The sequence below is a fragment of the Neophocaena asiaeorientalis genome, unplaced genomic scaffold, assembly GCF_003031525.2.
Source record: "Neophocaena asiaeorientalis asiaeorientalis breed wild unplaced genomic scaffold, Neophocaena_asiaeorientalis_V1.1 scaffold25, whole genome shotgun sequence".
In the NCBI taxonomy this organism is placed as follows: domain Eukaryota; kingdom Metazoa; phylum Chordata; class Mammalia; order Artiodactyla; family Phocoenidae; genus Neophocaena; species Neophocaena asiaeorientalis.
In genome coordinates this window covers 3199700-3216385 of record NW_020172492.1, presented here as the reverse complement: position 1 = coordinate 3216385, position 16686 = coordinate 3199700, and the positions used below count along the sequence as shown (strand labels likewise).

Genomic DNA, 16686 nt, shown 5'->3' with positions numbered 1-16686 from the left:
AAAAAATACATGGCTTCTGATATCTGTTTTTTATCCTCTGTCAGGCATTGGATTTGACATGTTGGCTACTTTTGATACATTAAAATATTACGTTCAGATTGAATTTAAAGTTTAAAGAACCTAACAGAATTTTGTAATAGTACTTGAATTCTTTAAGTAAACCCAAAATCTTTTTTTTTTTGCGGTACGCGGGCCTCTCACTGTTGTGGCCTCTCCCGTTGCGGAGCACAGGCTCCGGACGCGCAGGCTCAGCGGCCATGGCTCACGGGCCCAGCCGCTCCGCGGCATGTGGGATCCTCCCGGACCGGGGCACGAACCCGCGTCCCCTGCATCGGCAGGCGGACTCTCAACCATTGCGCCACCAGGGAAGCCCCAAAATCTTCTTAAATTAAAAATTATAACATGATCTAACTTTTTATTCCTAATAGAAATGTTAAGTGGAATATAGTATAAACGTTTATTTCCTTCAGTTAAACATTGTTTCTATATTGTTTTTAGACAGATATGTTCAGGAAGTAAGATTAAATCCAGCAGAAGTAAGATTAGATGTGACTTTTTTGAAGTCACATAAATAAGTCTATTAAATGGTAAGATTTTAGAAAGAAAAAACTAAAAGCCACCACTGAAGGTAGCTTTATTTTCAAATCATGGAGCTTTAGAGCTGGAAGAAACCTTAGAAATTTAAAAGGTAATTGTTTGAGTTAGTTTAAGGATCCATGGTCTGAGAGAGTGTGACTTTGGAGCCCTAGATCTAGATCTAGAAACCTTGGTCTCTTCATTCCCATTCCAGTGTTCATTTCCCGACAAAATGGGAAGACATTGACTTAAAAGAATAGGTGATAAAATAGAATTATTCAAGACTTTTATCTTTTTAGGTATTAGGAAATAATGTATATACATGATTGCTTTAGGAGTAGAAAAACAGAACTTGTGAACATGTATACTTCTGTAGTTCATAGTAACCCTCAAGCACAATTAATGTCTTAATAACCTGTATTGCTATATAACACAGTCATATAGAAAGAATAAAAATACTTTACCTCATATGAATAAAATGTACTCAAGTGATAAAGAAGTTTTATTTTCTGAATTACTTCTAGCATTATTGCTGATTAGGAAAATGTTGCTTCTAAAAAACAATCCTAAGAAAAGTAAACTTTATTTCCTAGAAAATATGTAAATATTTTCAGGATATAGTTGTAATTAGTAAAACAAAAACTAATCTTATGACCCTACCCTATCCCTGTTAATTGAAATTTCTTGGAAATTCCACTTACTAACACTTATGTATTATTTAGTTTAGTCATCATTTTAGGAAATATTGGTGAGGAAGACACTAGTGAATGGGATTTAGCGTTATACCCTTCTGGAACCTCTTTTGCTTTATCTAACTTACTGTGTGACTGTAGACAACCAGTTTAACCTATGTGATTCAATTTTGCTATCTTTGAAAAGTAACATATCTGATGCTTGGCTCATAGAAAAATCAATGATTTTATATCTGTATAAAACTTGAAATTGGGAAGAAGGCGTGCAAAGAAATTAGAACTTTTTAAAAAAATTAAAAACACTTTTAATAGGATATATGTTTTGAAAGATAAAATGTTTTAGAAAAACAGCTCAGTAGGCTCAATAATTTTTTTAAACACTCCTGTTCTGAATGGGAAAATGTGGAAGAAAAATTTTAACAGTAAAGGTAATGACTAAAGAAATCACTATTTTCTGATAAGAGAAAGGAATATATTCCATTAGATAGATCAAGAAAAACTAACTCATACTCTAAATGAGAAGATGGTCTTACAAAAATTTGCTTAATGTTTTAAAATAACAGGTAAATCTACAAACGATAGAATATCAGTTAATCAGGATTTTTTTCTGCAAAACAATTTAAAATTATTTTGGAAATTTAAGATAGAATTTCTGAATAAATTTGAGGATCTGACAATTAAGAAACATCTGTGGAAGCACAGTAAAGCTACATCTAAACAATAATTAAAGGGAAATGGTTGTGATCACTTATTGGACTTACTTCAATTTGACCTAAAGATGATATACCCACAGATCTCTCAATAAGTCCCTTACAGTTAGTAATCACAAATGAAAAATTCTAGTCTTGTATACCACAGACTTGGGTGATTCGTTAAGGCTGTATCCCCTCTAGAGAAGCGTCAGATAGCATCAATGTAAACGTGCACAAGGGAGAACTAGAAAAAAGATAAGTTAAACTATTTCATTAGTTGTATTTACTGTATGCATTTAATTTAGTATATATCCCAGTTACTTGCTCCCTAGTCCATTATTTGTTGGAAGATTCCTTCTATACCTTTTTTTTTTCTTTTAAAATTCCTTTCTTCTAACATTTTGGTCTTCTGTTTGCTTTTCTAGTCCTGCTGTACCTGAGTAATAAAATAAATGACAGGAAAGTCACCCATATTTAGGTTTGGGATACATCTTGCAGATTGCTTTTTGTTCCATATAGATTTAAGGTCATATTGTTTTCAAATTAATAATGGGCAGGTCTCCTGAAACAATAATTGAATTGATAATTATCTCCCCAAATCAAGTTATATTGTATACCTTTTATATTAGATGTTTGCAGAAATGTTTGCAGTTATTCAGCCTTTGTTTGCAATTATAGATGTACCTAGCTCTTAGAAAAAGCACCCTTTGAAAAATAATTAAGTGAATACTCTTTCAGAAAATAGCATGTCTCAGTGCTCATATTTCCATAATTATAAAGACTACCCACAAAATCTTTGTCTACCAAATACTTCACAGAGCTTATATATACATGGCTTGTAGCATAAAAGGTCTTGTAAATGACACGTATCCACATTCATCATTTTTTTAATGGGTGAGTGTTTTATTTGCTTTTGAAAAATTATTAGGAAGTTAATTTAAAAATTAATCCTGTGGTAATATTTTTCATGTAGAAAACTAATAATGTTGTTAAACTTACTGTCTGAATAGAACTATAATAAATGGCACATTTTCCTAAACCCTGAAAATACCAAATTATATAGGAAATTGGTAGAAAGAAACATAAACTTAGGAGTTATGTTGCAAAATTCAGTTACTAAAATTAAGGTGATTATTTTCAATGAGAATTAATTTTGTAAATACAATGAAAAGATATAAAAGATGTTTCTGAGCCTAAGGAGATTTTTCCCTTTGCTTCTATTTAATTTAGCACCACCATGTGTCATATTAATTTTATGAACACAAGTGATAATATACTTCATTTTAAAATATATTTAAATTTCTTTGCTTTTAGAAGTTATCAGAATCTGTTCTTGAACAAAAGAAATAGTAAGTTAGCTACACTTCACTGGCTTCACTTAATGAATACTTGGATTGTTAAGTGTAGTAAATGAGGTTAAAGTCTTGCTGTATATCATTACCACATAATTGATGGAAATTATATCAATACAATCATTGTATTGAAACTTCTGTTTAAATTACTTATTAGGCTTTATTTGCAATGTAAACTGTTTAGAATCCATAGATAGCCAAATTAAACATATTATACAATTAATGAATAGTAACCAAGAAAAAGTGTTTTTGTTCACTATTATTCTAAAGATGGACTGCTTGCAATTCGGTATGGTGTGACTAGACAACTTGTAATGCATTTGAGTTATATTTTCTTCCTTTTATTGCCAGCTTCTGATAATGAAGAAATTCTCCAAGAGATGAGATATAAAATCATCTTTTTTAAAAAAAACTGAATGGGGAAGAGGTATTATAATCTAGTTCTAAACTGTCCATTTGCTTTATATAAAGGCTTTGATTTCCATATTTGACCACTCAATAAATATTTAAATTATACAGACTAATGGCTGCATAGAATAAAATTTAAGTATGCAAGAGCCTTAAAGTGAAAAAAAATGAGCCTTCTGACTGCCTTAAAATATGACTAGCTCTCCAACACAGGCATACGTACTTTGCATAGGGTCTGTTCATTAAGTAATGCCTTAATAGTGTCAGTGTTTCTGAAGTATAGAACTCGAAAGGTCTTTTACAGCTTTCTCTTTTACATAAAGAATGGAAATTTAATTAAGTTTTAAAACCTGATTGTACATTAGCTGTTTAAGCACCCGTTAACAGGATAATCTAGGGACACTGATGTGTTATACATACATGACTGTTAACATCAGTAATATTTTGTGGTAGTTTAAGGTTTTTTATTGTTTTGTATAACAAATTATCCAGGAAGCTGGACTCTGTAACTGATCTCCAAGGACCAAGTTGCATATTTAAACACTCTGAATGAAAAATATAGTTGTACAGTTCCAAAAATGATTAATTTTTTAAGGGAATTTTTCAAGACAAAAGGCAAATATTTTGTTTCAAGCCTACCAGCAAATTCATTCAAAGAAGTGAATATAGTTGTAAGACATTGTGACTATTGCAATAAAAAGTATCCAGGCCAGTGATGTTTAATTACATTCACATTTTTACATTCACTTTGCCTTTCAAAGCAGGAATATTTTATAAAAATGAGAGAAAACTTTAAATTGTCAAGCTGGTGCTTAAAAGTATATAAAGTTCAATTTATAACAAGTTCCATTTCAAAGAAAAAGGACACTGAAAGGAGGGGCAGGGGGTTTCCTAGGTCTGTTGTTGATCAACTTACTGATAACTTTGTTGAGTCTTCCAAGTTTTCACTGTAAATAACATACCTAGCAATGTAATTCTGCTGTTTTCTGATAGAAAATGGATGAAATACTAATGTATGAAATTTATTTCATGACAAAACAGTTTTCACGAATACTGCGAAATCTGGACTCTCCTTTCTAGCCCTGCAAAACCCCATACTGGATAAATCATTTTAGACATGGAGTGCAGGTGGACACAATGTGAACTGTTTCTGGTCACTTGTATTATTGTAAAAATTGATAGATGTACCAAATAAACTCTATGCACATCAAGTAATTGTCTTTCCATTTCTTTAAAGAAGAATTTTAAGGTTATTATATGCCTTATAAAATGTAAGGCTCTTAGCAATCTTATAACATTTGAATAAGATGAAATTAAGGTCTGACCATTAATATTGGTCTTAAAATGCCGCTACTTGTATATAACTATTATTTAATTATTTAAAATATGTGGTTGGGGATTCTTTTCCAATGGATATTAATTATAGGATCAAAACGACTGGATTTAATAAAAGTGCATATTCTTAAAGAGTTTAAAACAGGATTCTTTTGTGAAAAAAAATTCAAAGTTGCCTTTGGGAGTGGGAGAGGGATAAATTAGGAGTTTGGGATTAACATATACACACTACTATATATAAAATAGATAACCAACAGAGACCTACTGTATAGCATAGGAAACTATACTTAATACTTTGTAATAACCTATAAGGGAAAAGGATCTGAAAAAGAATGGATATATATATATCTAACTGAATCACTTTGCTGTATACCTGAAACGAATCCAACATTGTAGATCAACTATACTTCAATAAACATTTTTAAAAATAAGAAAATAAAAGTTGCCTTTGGTAAAAGTTGCCTTTGGTAAAAGTTAACACCAAAAGTCAACTATGCAAATAAAAATATTTAAGTGCCAATTTGCAGAAATTTCTTTTCTCTGAATTCCCGTAAAACTTTCATATTAAAAGTTCTAAGAAAGATCTGAGCTGTAGGTTATGAAGAAGAGTGAGAACAAGTTGCATATGAATATACCCACCAAAACTTTGAACATTTGATCGATTCTATAGTTCTCCATTTAAAGATGACAGTGAACAGTTATGGAGAAAGGAAGATCACAAATACAGTGGACCCCTGAATGGCTGGTTGGACCCTTGAACGGCGGTCGGTTGAATCTGGGCATGCAGAACCTTGGATGCAGAGGGCTGACTATAAATTATCCTTGGATTTTCAAGTTGGGGGTTGGAGCGCATAAGCCCTGCGTTGTTCCAGGGGTCAACTGTATACATCTCATAGATGAAGAAAACTAAACTTAAAAAAACTTCCTTTTAAACCTTATCAAGAAAACTTGCCTTTAAAAAATATGTTCAAATGGTATTTTTTAAAATATTAGTAAATAATAAAATGCAGATATATTTAAACAAATGACCCCTTTTTTTCTCAGCAGTTTTTCAGCTTCCCAATTAAATATTTTGGCAATTTATGTGTAAGTTGATTAGTGATAAAGTGAGAAAACAAATGGCCCATTTTAAAAATATTAAACAGTATGTCTTTCAGATCTTAACAGTAAAAATAGAGGACCAAAAAAAAAAAAAAACAACGATATCATTACTTTTTCTTAAACTGGTCATGATTTTCTTTCTAACCTGTGGTTTTGGAAAGAAAAAACAGAGCTGCTGAAACCCCTCATACCTAGTTTTGCCTTAGATTTACATTATACTTTCTATATATATATATATATATATACTTTTATCTAGCTGTAATTTATGGTGTCATGGACTGAATGTGTCTCCCCAAAATTTATGCTGAAACCCTCATCCCCAGCACCAATTATATGAGTTTTTCCACTGAGAATCTGTTACAGTCCCCTATCGAAATCTCTTCCTGTTAATCCTCGGCTTTGTAACTAGCTCCTGCACAACTAGTTAAATCCTCGGTCAGCCAGGATTGGCATGTCATCGGGGCAGCTGCTCAGACCCACAAGACTGTCCCCTCCAGCCCTCACTTCAGATGCCAATCTCAAGTCCAGGTTGTCACCTGTGCTTCTCCCAACCAGATATAGACGGGATTCCACCAACCCTCTCCCTCCCTCCTTAGGTTTGATTAGTTTGCTAGAGCAGCTTACAGAACTCAGAGATAACATTTTACTTTCTGGATTTCCAGTTTACGATAAAAGCCTCTAACTCAGGAACAGCCAGTTGTAAGAGAAGTATAGAGCAACGTATGGGGAAAGGGGAGAGCTTCCGTGTCCTCTCTGGGCACTTTGTTCTCCCCCAATCTCCACGTTTTCACCAACCAAGGAGCTTCACAAATCCTGTCCTTTTGGGTTTTTACAGAGGCTTCATTACACAGGCAGGATTGATTAGCCATTGATGTTTGAACGCAATCTCCAGCCCTTCTCCCCTCCCCAGAGGTCGGAGGTGGGGCTGGTATTTCCAACCTTCTAATCACAAGCTTCCCCAGGCAACCAGCCTCCATCCTCAGGGGCTTTCCGAAAAACATCTCATTAACATAACCAAAGACAATTTAATAGCTCTTCTCACAGGAAATTCCAGGGGTTTCAGCTGTGTGCTAGGAATGGCATGAAGACCAAATATATATTTAATATAAATCACAGTATCACACGAGGTAACATTTCCTCTACTCTCTAACAAAGAGTTTAACAACATAGCAAGCATGCAGGAATTTCGCATCATGACATAATGCAAAATAAAGGGCTAAAGGAATGCCTCCACTGTTCCATTCCAGTTATAACTTATCACGTGAGAATGCAATAGTCCAAATTCTTGCTTTATCAAGGTCTAACGACAGCTTAATAGACCATGTAGGAAGCATCATTGAGGGCAAATGGCAAAAAAAGCCACCAGCTGTCTTCTGCAGGACTATCCCTGATTCTCTGATCCATCTTAAGCAGAAAGCAGACGCTCACCGCTTCTCTTAAAGTCCATCTTCCTCCCACCTCTGAGGAAGAGTTTTCTCTTCCCAGCATCTGGTAATCTGCCCCGTGTGACTCTGTGGGATCAGCTAGAATTCCCAGTCACAGAAGCGAAGAATATCTACATCAGAAATTACTTTAGGGACATTCAGTTTAATCTCCCATCCAATACCTGGATGCCCTATGGAACATTTCCAACAGCTTCCAACACCTTCTGGAAAGCAGAACTCTCCACCTCACACTATAACTCAAGTGTATTTCTGAACTGTTTCCGCAGTTCATCCTCATACAACGCTGAAATCTTCCTCCTCTTAATTTCTGCCCAGAGGTGCCGTTTTATTCTCTAGAACTACCAAATCATCAGATGAATAATGTGGTTTTTCTAAAATGAATTTCATTCCATCCTACAAATTTAATATACTTCTTTTACTCTAGAAGCACAAAGTGTGAAGGCTTGTCACAATACAGTACAAGGATATCCCTACCGAGTTCACAACTGCATCAGTGAGAGCCTTATTTTGCAGAGAAGGCACCTATCAGCGCTCACCACTGAACGCTAGAAAAGAAAAGGCATTAACTCCTTCTGAATACAATACAGAAGAGTCCCAAATGCTTACTTTCTAGCTCTTGGTTATAAAATTCATCTATAAATTCCGAATAAAACACATTCTTTCCTTATCTTTTGATATAACTCTACTCCTTCAGTTTTAAATATCATCCATTTTACTCAAGAACTGGCAAATAAGAGGTTTCCAGCGTGATTTACTGTTCACTATTTTTTACAACTTTTTCATGAATTCATATATTTAAAATACCCTCGAATATTTAAAAGGCATTATCAGGCATTATCTCTTTAAATATATAGTGACATTTTATTAGCAAAGTTATGAGCACCTACATCACTAAAATTCTTTCCTCTTACTTTTTTTTAGATAACACTGGTGAACTAGTGGAAGCAATTTCCCTTCTTTGTGAAGCCTGTGAGTGTCAGTTGCACCGCCAATAAAAGTTCCATTGACAAATATTCTTGGCACCTGTTGGATAAACAAAAGATTAGATGGCACCTTGGTGTCAGAAGTATAAGGCCATTCACATGTGGCTAATACATATTCCACTGTGAGTACTTTTATGGGCCAGACATACACGAAGCTCTTTGACTAATTACCTATTTAAACTTTACAACCCTTCAGGTAGGTATTATTTTTAGCCTTATTTTGGAGGAAGAGGAGGCACAGGAACTTGCCCAAGATCACAGTGATAGTAAATGACACAGCTGGGATTTAAATCCTGGACAATCTAACTCTCTACCCACTCCATCTCATCGCTATGGCATATAAAAGGCAAAATAAAGTAATCTCTAATTATTAATAATGTTTAAGTGGTTCTTTCTTACCATTGTTTACTAAAGAGGAAGAGTACACTATCAACTCCTTCCAGGCACATATAAACAAGAAGGAAAATGGCAATATTATCTGTTTTTCGTTTGTTTGTTTGTTTTGGGTTGCCGGGGCGTTTGGGGGGTTTTTTTGGCCGTGCCACGCAGCATGCAGGATCTTAGTTCCCTGACCAGGGATCAAACCTGTGCCCCCTGCGGTGGAAGCATGGAGTCCTAACCACTGGACCGCCAGGGCGTTTTTCTGATAATGCATATTATGGGAAAATCCACAGATTGCAAGAATATAAAAACATGGAGCCCGAAAACACTCCTATTAGCACAGAACATGAAGACCAACCCTTGGTCTTCACTGTTCAAGGGAGGAAGGAAGGATGTTTTCATCTTGAAAAAGCCCCAGGAGGACCTCAAAGATTCGTAGACCAGCACTCACGACACCACCATTACCCCTCCCGCCTCACACACACACACACACACACACACACACACACACACGCACACATGGCAAAAATAAAAATAAAACAAATGAACTCTGCTGTTTCCTAGTCTATGGGTCTGGTTTCCAGATCTGCCATTTCTGTATCAATTAAGATTCTCAGAGTATGTCTGGTTCACTTTTCCCATCATGAGGGCACAGGCCCGAGGTGACCCAACTCAGTCCCCACTTCGGGGCAAAGCACCACAGTAGATGTACTCACAGTTCTTTCACCGGTCATTTCGTGAAGAGCGTCTTGTAACTGGCTTCCGTGTTCAAGCATGTCCAATTCCACCACTTTATAGTTTACATTCATGTCGTGAAAAAGTTTTTTTGCCATTGTACAGTAAGAACAAGAAGTTTTGGAGAAAATCACCACGCAATTATTAGAAATGATTTCCTGAGGGAAAACAAACCAGAACAAAAAAATCATTTGAATTCTAGACATTATCTTTCAGAAAGGAATCATGATACAGTAGAAAGGGTATGGATTTTGGAGTCTCACAATTCAGGGCTCAAACTCAGTCGCCATCAATCTGTTTTCTCATCGTAGATTGAGGACAAAGAAACATTATTAGGAAAAAAAGGATGTGACAGGTGGAAAGTGTTGGCAAAGGGTAATAACACCAATAATCACAGCCAATTCATAGACAGCAGACACTTCTGTGTGCCGACACAATTCTCAACACTTTACTAGCTCACTTAAACCTCACTACAGTCTTGAGATAGGTGCTATCATCACCTCCACTTTACAGATGAGGAAACTGAGGTACAGAGGAGGGGAAATAACTTACCCCTGGTCCTCAGCTGAGAAGTGGGCGAGCTGGGATTTGAACCCAGGCAAGTCTGATGCCACAGCCCAGGTAGTTAATCTCTGCTATACTGCTTCTCAAATATTCAGGTGTTCAGGAGTTAACTCCTTACCTTCCTTAACTTTTTTTTCTTTATTTTTTTTTACCATCTTAACCATTCTTTGCCTTTTTTTTTTTTTTTTTTTGGCTGCACCGTGCAGCTTGCAGGATCTTATATCCCCCACCAGGGATCGAACCCGTGCCCTCTGCAGTGGAAGCGTGGAGTCCTAACCTAACCCCTGGACCGCCAGGGAATTCCCTTCTTTGCTATTTTTAAAACTGGAATATAACTGATTTACACTATTATATTAGTCTCAGGTGTAGAGCATATGATTCGATATATTTATACTTTACAAAATGATCACCATTTCCTAAATGTTCAGTGGTGAGAAATGATGTATGATTTCTCTTTAAAATGTAAGGCTTTCACTGATCCAGATGTAAACAACAGCTTACCCTACCCCTCAACTTCCACTCCTTCTTGTGTATCTTTATAGTAAAAAAAACAAAACAAAAAAAAGTCATTACTGTTTTGATAAGGTCTTCCCACAGCGTTGTTCCTGGAAATGCTACTTCCAGAAAGACTGATTCAATGGGTTTGAGGCAGAGGTCAGAAGCTATTTTTGAAAAACCTTTCCAGATGATTCTAATGATATCAGCCTGGTTTGGAGGCTACTCTCCAGGCTTTTATCACAAAGACCCTGAGACTCTGCTATGCATCTGCGTCACCTGTGAAATTTGTTGAGCTTTGTGTTCCTAGACATATCAATGCCCAGGTACTTCAAGCGTTTCTGAATGGACATGTCTGGCACCTAGGCATCTGCCTAGGGTTATAAGCAGCACCTTCAAGAAGACCAAAAATCAGAAAGTAGAGCACCCAGGCAAAGTGTTTCAGAAGTTATATCTGCCCTTGGGTGTCAGAAGGGTTCTAGGTCAGTGTCTAGGTGTCTGCAGATTGGTCTATTTTGATGCTTTCTCTCCTGCTCACTCATAATATTTACTACAGAAGTCTATCTCAGGGAGAGCCAGACACACCAGAGATGTACTACTGAATCCATTTTATAGATGAGAAAACTGAGGTTGGGAAGTTCACAATACTGGGTGGGATTCCACCCAACCTGTCCCAACACCAAAGCCAGTGCGCCTTCCTCACTGTGCTGCCTCAGGTTAGAGACACATGGACCATATTTCAGAGAGAGAGGAGCACCCTGGCTGCTGAGACGTAGTACAAACACTGACGGAGAGGTTCCAAAGTGAGCCGAAACACAAGGTGACAGTGTCCAAGTTTTTTGAACCTTCTTTCTCACCTTTTCTCAACCTCGTCCTTGCTAAATAGTTCATGGTTTTGTATTCTTTATTTTTTTGGACCGAGTCACGCGGTATGCAGGACCTTAGTTCCACGCAGGGATCGAACCCATGCCCCCTGCAGTGGAAGTGCAGAGTCGTAACCACTGGACCACCAGGGAAGTCTCCCACCTCACCATGGTTTTGTATTCTTTTTTTTTTTGCGGTACGCGGGCCTCTCACTGTTGTGGCCTCTCCCGTTGAGGAGCACAGGCTCCAGACGCGCAGGCTCAGCGGCCATGGCTCACGGCCCAGCCGCTCCGTGGCATGTGGGATCTTCCCGGACCAGGATACGAACCCGCGTCCCCTGCATCAGCAGGTGGACTCTCAACAACTGTGCCACCAGGGAAGCCCCCTCTATTCTTATTTTAAAAGAGGCAATCCCTCACTATAGGTCTCCAACGTTACTGTTATATTCAATGGCTGTGGGTGGATACTTCTGTAGCCAAATAAAGGCAAAAATGTTTGTGTGAAGTGGTGTTTGGTGGTGAGGAGCAGACATATGAGTATGTCCTGTGGGCTACAAGGGAACAGAAACATACACACAAGAGGCATTTGCTGAGGCAGACTTAACTGGGCTTCGCAGTGCAAGCAAGAGAAAGACAAGAGAACACAGCAGTGCACAGTATCCTTGAGAGGATCGGTCATGGAGTAACTACTGCAAACTAGGTTCTGTATTAGGGAAACAGCTTCCCAGACCAGAACCAAACACTATCCCTGGGTAAGGGCAACCTGACTGGTATCAGCAGTAGACCTGCGTTGGGTGAGATGGTAAGAGCAGCCAACAACATAGACCCAGCTTAGGGAAGTGAAGGCTCCATTAAGAATAAATCTCATAGGGACTTCCCTGGCGGTCCAGTGGTTAGGACTCCACACTTCCACTGCAGGGGGCACAGGTTCGATCCCTGGTTGGGGAACTAAGATCCCACAAGCAATGCAGCACAGTCAAAAAAAACAAAAGGATAAATCTCATAAATTCTGACTGACAAAATGATCTAGAACTTCTTTGTCACATGCATGATTTTGATAGCAGATTTAAAAATATATAAGAACTTAGTAATTCATTTGCTGCACTATGACAGGTTTCGATATAGAATAAGCATATTAAATGTGTAAGACAATTCTTTTTCCACCAAGGGAAGTTTTTTGCTACATGTCCCACATCACTCACTTGGATCTGATTCATGGGAGTAGTTGCTGTGTTCCCCAAAGATGACGATGTGCTGTTCCCCATCCTAAAAGGAATTTTAAAAGGCAGTGCAGTTTATTAAACATTAAAGACAATATATCAGATGAGATCCATTTGAAAAAAACCCGATATGCTAATATATATCCAAACTTATGAAAGAGAAAAAAGTTTTACTTATTATCAGTACAAAATATCAGTTTACAAAGTATTTGTTTACTAATATCAAAAGGGCCTGTGTGCTTCTCTAACTAGCCTCCAGAACAGAAAAAGGAGATTAAGGGGTGCAGGGGTGGAATAACACAGAAATCTATTTGTCTTATTAACTAAGAAAACACGTCCTTTTCATCTCAATTCCAGCATTTAATTATCATCCCTAAACCATCTACTATTTGTATCTACTCTGGAAGCAGGAATTCCAGTAGAACTTTCATAAGACAATGCTTTCTTGGGTACTAAGAGAGGAGGTGGGAGGTGCATTCTGAAACATCAACCTCTTCTCTACCAAAGAAAAGAGAAAGCTTCTGGAAGGCACTTTTCTCCAATTCTAGTCGAGAAAGCAGCAGGTGTTCAATAAACGTTTCATTGATGAAGCAGCCACTAGCCATGCCACATTTATGAAGCACCTACTATGTGCTAAACGGGCGAAATGCCCCAGGGATACGTATCACTGGAAGAACACAAAGAGCCTCAAGGACCTGTCAAATAGTTACACTATATGATCGGCACCTTCCGGAGGGGTTCTCTAGTTTAGCATAGAAGGTTAATCAAGAGTTCCTGGAGTCTTGTAAAACTGGTAGGAGTTACCAGATCAAGGAATTAGGAAGAAACTCCCAGACAGAGGGATGGATGCACAGATAGGCGAGCGGACAGGACAGCCCCGGCCAGCCGCGCGGGAGTGAGGTGGGCAGAGCATCCGTCTGGGCAGTGGGTCTCGCACCACAGGCCTGGGAGCCGCGGGTATTCACCGTCCTCGCTCGAGCCAAGGACGACTTCAGCATGAATAGGCAACCGTCCTATCCTCAAAGACTTGGCGATTTGGTAGAAAGCGCCACTTTCACTTCCTGCCGCAGGGTTGCCAGGTTTAGCAAATGAGAATGAAGATCGCTCGGTTAAATTAGAATTTCAGATAAACAGCGAATAACTGTTTAGCTTACATATGTCCCGTGCAATATTTGGTATATACTTAAACCAAACCATTATTCGCTGTTTATTTGAAATACCAATTTATTAGAGCATCTTGTATTTTACCTAGCAACCGAGGGGGAGGGGAGGTACAAGCGAACAAAGACAGGTATTTGCAACCTGAGAGTAACGTGATCCTTAAGTCAACCTGAGCGCTTAGGGAACATTCCCTCCCCGCCCTTCCTGGCCCCCAGCCCTCCGAGGGGCCTCGACACCTGCATCGACTCAGGGCCCACCCGGCCCCCGGGAAGAGCCGCCCCGCCCACCGCTAGGTCCAGACCCCCGCGAGGCCTCTGCGCCACGTCCTGCCGGTGGTGGTCGCGGCGCCCTTACCCAGAGGCCGAAACTCCCGCTGCCCCCTGGAGCCGGCCCGCCGACCTTTTTTTTTGCTAGCCCGTCCCGCCCCCGCCGGCCGGCCACGCCCCTCCGGGCTGCCCGCGCGGGCGCCGGTCTCGCTGCGCGGCCGGCGGCTCCTCCCTGTCTGGGCTACCGAAGAGCGGGGTCCCGCGAGTCCCCGCCCACTTGGGAATAGTTGTCGGAGTCGTCGCGGAGGCCTCACCTGCACATCTCAAGGTTCATCCAAGCCCCGCACGTGTTCCTTTTAGGGTTAGGGACGCTCATGAAGGCTCACAGGCACGTGGAGATAGTTCTTGGGGATTGTGGCCAACATTCTGACAAAACGAAGAAGAAAAATAATGAGTGTTCGACACGGAATCAAAGTGCCTGGGATGTTTACATAGGAAGGCAGCGTCAGCGCACCTTCCTATCGGACAGGTTTTTGTGTTGGTGAAATCAGAGCCTAAAGGTGTCATCTCAAAATTCGACCGTTGATCGAGAACTCATATAAATTATGGGAATATTGGATTTTAGAAAAAAAGCCATCCAACTTAGAACGTTCATTCCAAAGAAAACAAAGATTGTGTTTTCAAAATAAAATTAGAAAATAAAACTTAAAATAGCCCAGGAGTGTTCCCTATGGCTTTGAGTGCTGCTAATGACAGGATTGTGTCAGTCACGGTAATAGTAGCCCTTTGTGCGACTGTATAAGAAGAGGCGGGTCGGCCTTTATTTACTGAGGACGTTGAAATCTATTTGTTAAGGTCAAATGGTATGTCTAAAATTCTAAACAATTATTAGAAAAATTCAGACCTTTTTTGATCCTTCATGCTCAATTAGCTAAATTTAAGATTTAGTTCTGAGAGTTCTTTCCCTACTTTCAAGTGGGCCATGTTTCATTACTTCATAAAAGGATGAAAATTGGTTGCAAAAACAAATACCCCAAAAGGTGTAAAGTCATTCTTCATAAATCCAAAATTAAATTAAAAAATGAAGATATGTTGTTATCTACAATGTTGTGTGGTTTTGTGGTTTTGGATTTTTTTTTCATCAAAAGACAGCTATTTAGGAAATTTACTGTATTTTTGTTTTGTTGTAGAATTTTCCCTTATTGTCTCCAATTGTGTATTGTGAGGTGAAACAATCATGTCACAATTTAATTTTAATATAGTATAGATGGCCTATGTTAAGCACAGAATTCACTGGACAGATTTTTAAAAAGGGGTTCCCAAATGAGAGTACTTCAGACAAAAGTGTTATGCCTTAATTAAGCATGATATATTCATCATCTTCAACTGCTTTGTACTTCTTTAGGTAGCTAGAGAAGTGATGATTTTTGGTCATAATTGTGATGTCTGCAATGATACATGAAGATGTGGGCTGTTCATTTATGTGTGAACATAATGGGGGATGGCCAGTATAGGTAGATCAAGAATATATTGGTAAATACAGCCTTAGGAGTTCTACAATTTTTTTTCAAGATTCAACATAGTATCAATTAAAAGAATTGACATATCTTTGAATGTTCTTTCAAACTCGTTTTTTATTCTTTAAATTGTCAATTAAAACTCACACATTGTGTTTGACATCAAGAGCAGGGTTTTCTGCTTCCTAGCGTTGAAAGTTGCTCAGATCAGTAAATGATGAGATCTTCTACTAGAAAGGGCCTTCTGGGAGGTTCTCTAGAGTGGGTCCAACCTGTGGACCTTAGACATCTAGGAACCTTGGAAAATGCTTCCTCCAAAGAAACTTTAAAAAGAGCGTGATCGTGAGCCCTCAGGGATCAGCTATTGTATTAGTTGTCTTAGGGCTGTTGTAGCAAATTCCCACAGACTTAAAGGACAGAAATCTATTCTCTCACAGTTCTGGAGGCTCAAAGTCCGAAATCTGGCAGCGCTGTGTTCCTTCTAGAGGCAACTATAAGGGGGAATTCATGTCCTTCCTCTTCCACCTGGTGCTCCAGGTGTTCCTTGGCTGTGGCCACATCTCTGCCTCCTTCTTCATGTCTCCTTCTCTGATAAGGACACTTGTGATTAGATTTAGAGCCCAGCTGAAAAATCCAGGATGATTTCATCTCTAGGTCCTTCACTAAATTACATCTGCAGACTCAGTTTTCCAAATAAGGTGACATTCACAGGTTGCAGGGATTTGACCTCCACATTTTGGGGGGAAGGACCATTTTTCAACCTACCACACCTAACACAGACTAGAGAAAGCCTGATATTTCACTGAAGTCTTGTGTATTCTGTTAAAACCCTGTGAATTTTGCATTATGGTCATTTTCTGGATTTGTTTTCCTATATTACTTCATCCTTTATTTGGTCAG

At 38.6% G+C, this 16686-nt stretch overlaps 1 protein-coding gene across 2 annotated transcripts in view; it reads right to left on the bottom strand.

Moving 5' to 3' along the window:
* Positions 1-14398, bottom strand: part of GLRX2 (glutaredoxin 2) — an 18042-nt gene extending 3644 nt beyond the window's left edge. The window contains exons 1-4 of one of the 2 annotated variants that reach the window (XM_024738202.1): positions 14358-14398; positions 12825-12888; positions 9682-9858; positions 8489-8624 (exon numbers count right to left, since the gene is read on the bottom strand). In XM_024738202.1, the coding sequence (XP_024593970.1) occupies positions 8493-8624; positions 9682-9858; positions 12825-12887 (372 nt within the window). In that variant the 5' untranslated portion in view covers position 12888; positions 14358-14398 and the 3' untranslated portion in view covers positions 8489-8492. The remainder of the gene's footprint in view (positions 1-8488; positions 8625-9681; positions 9859-12824; positions 12889-14357) is intronic. The other variant, XM_024738201.1, reaches the window with a different exon arrangement.
* Between the last annotated feature and the right edge of the window lie 2288 nt (positions 14399-16686).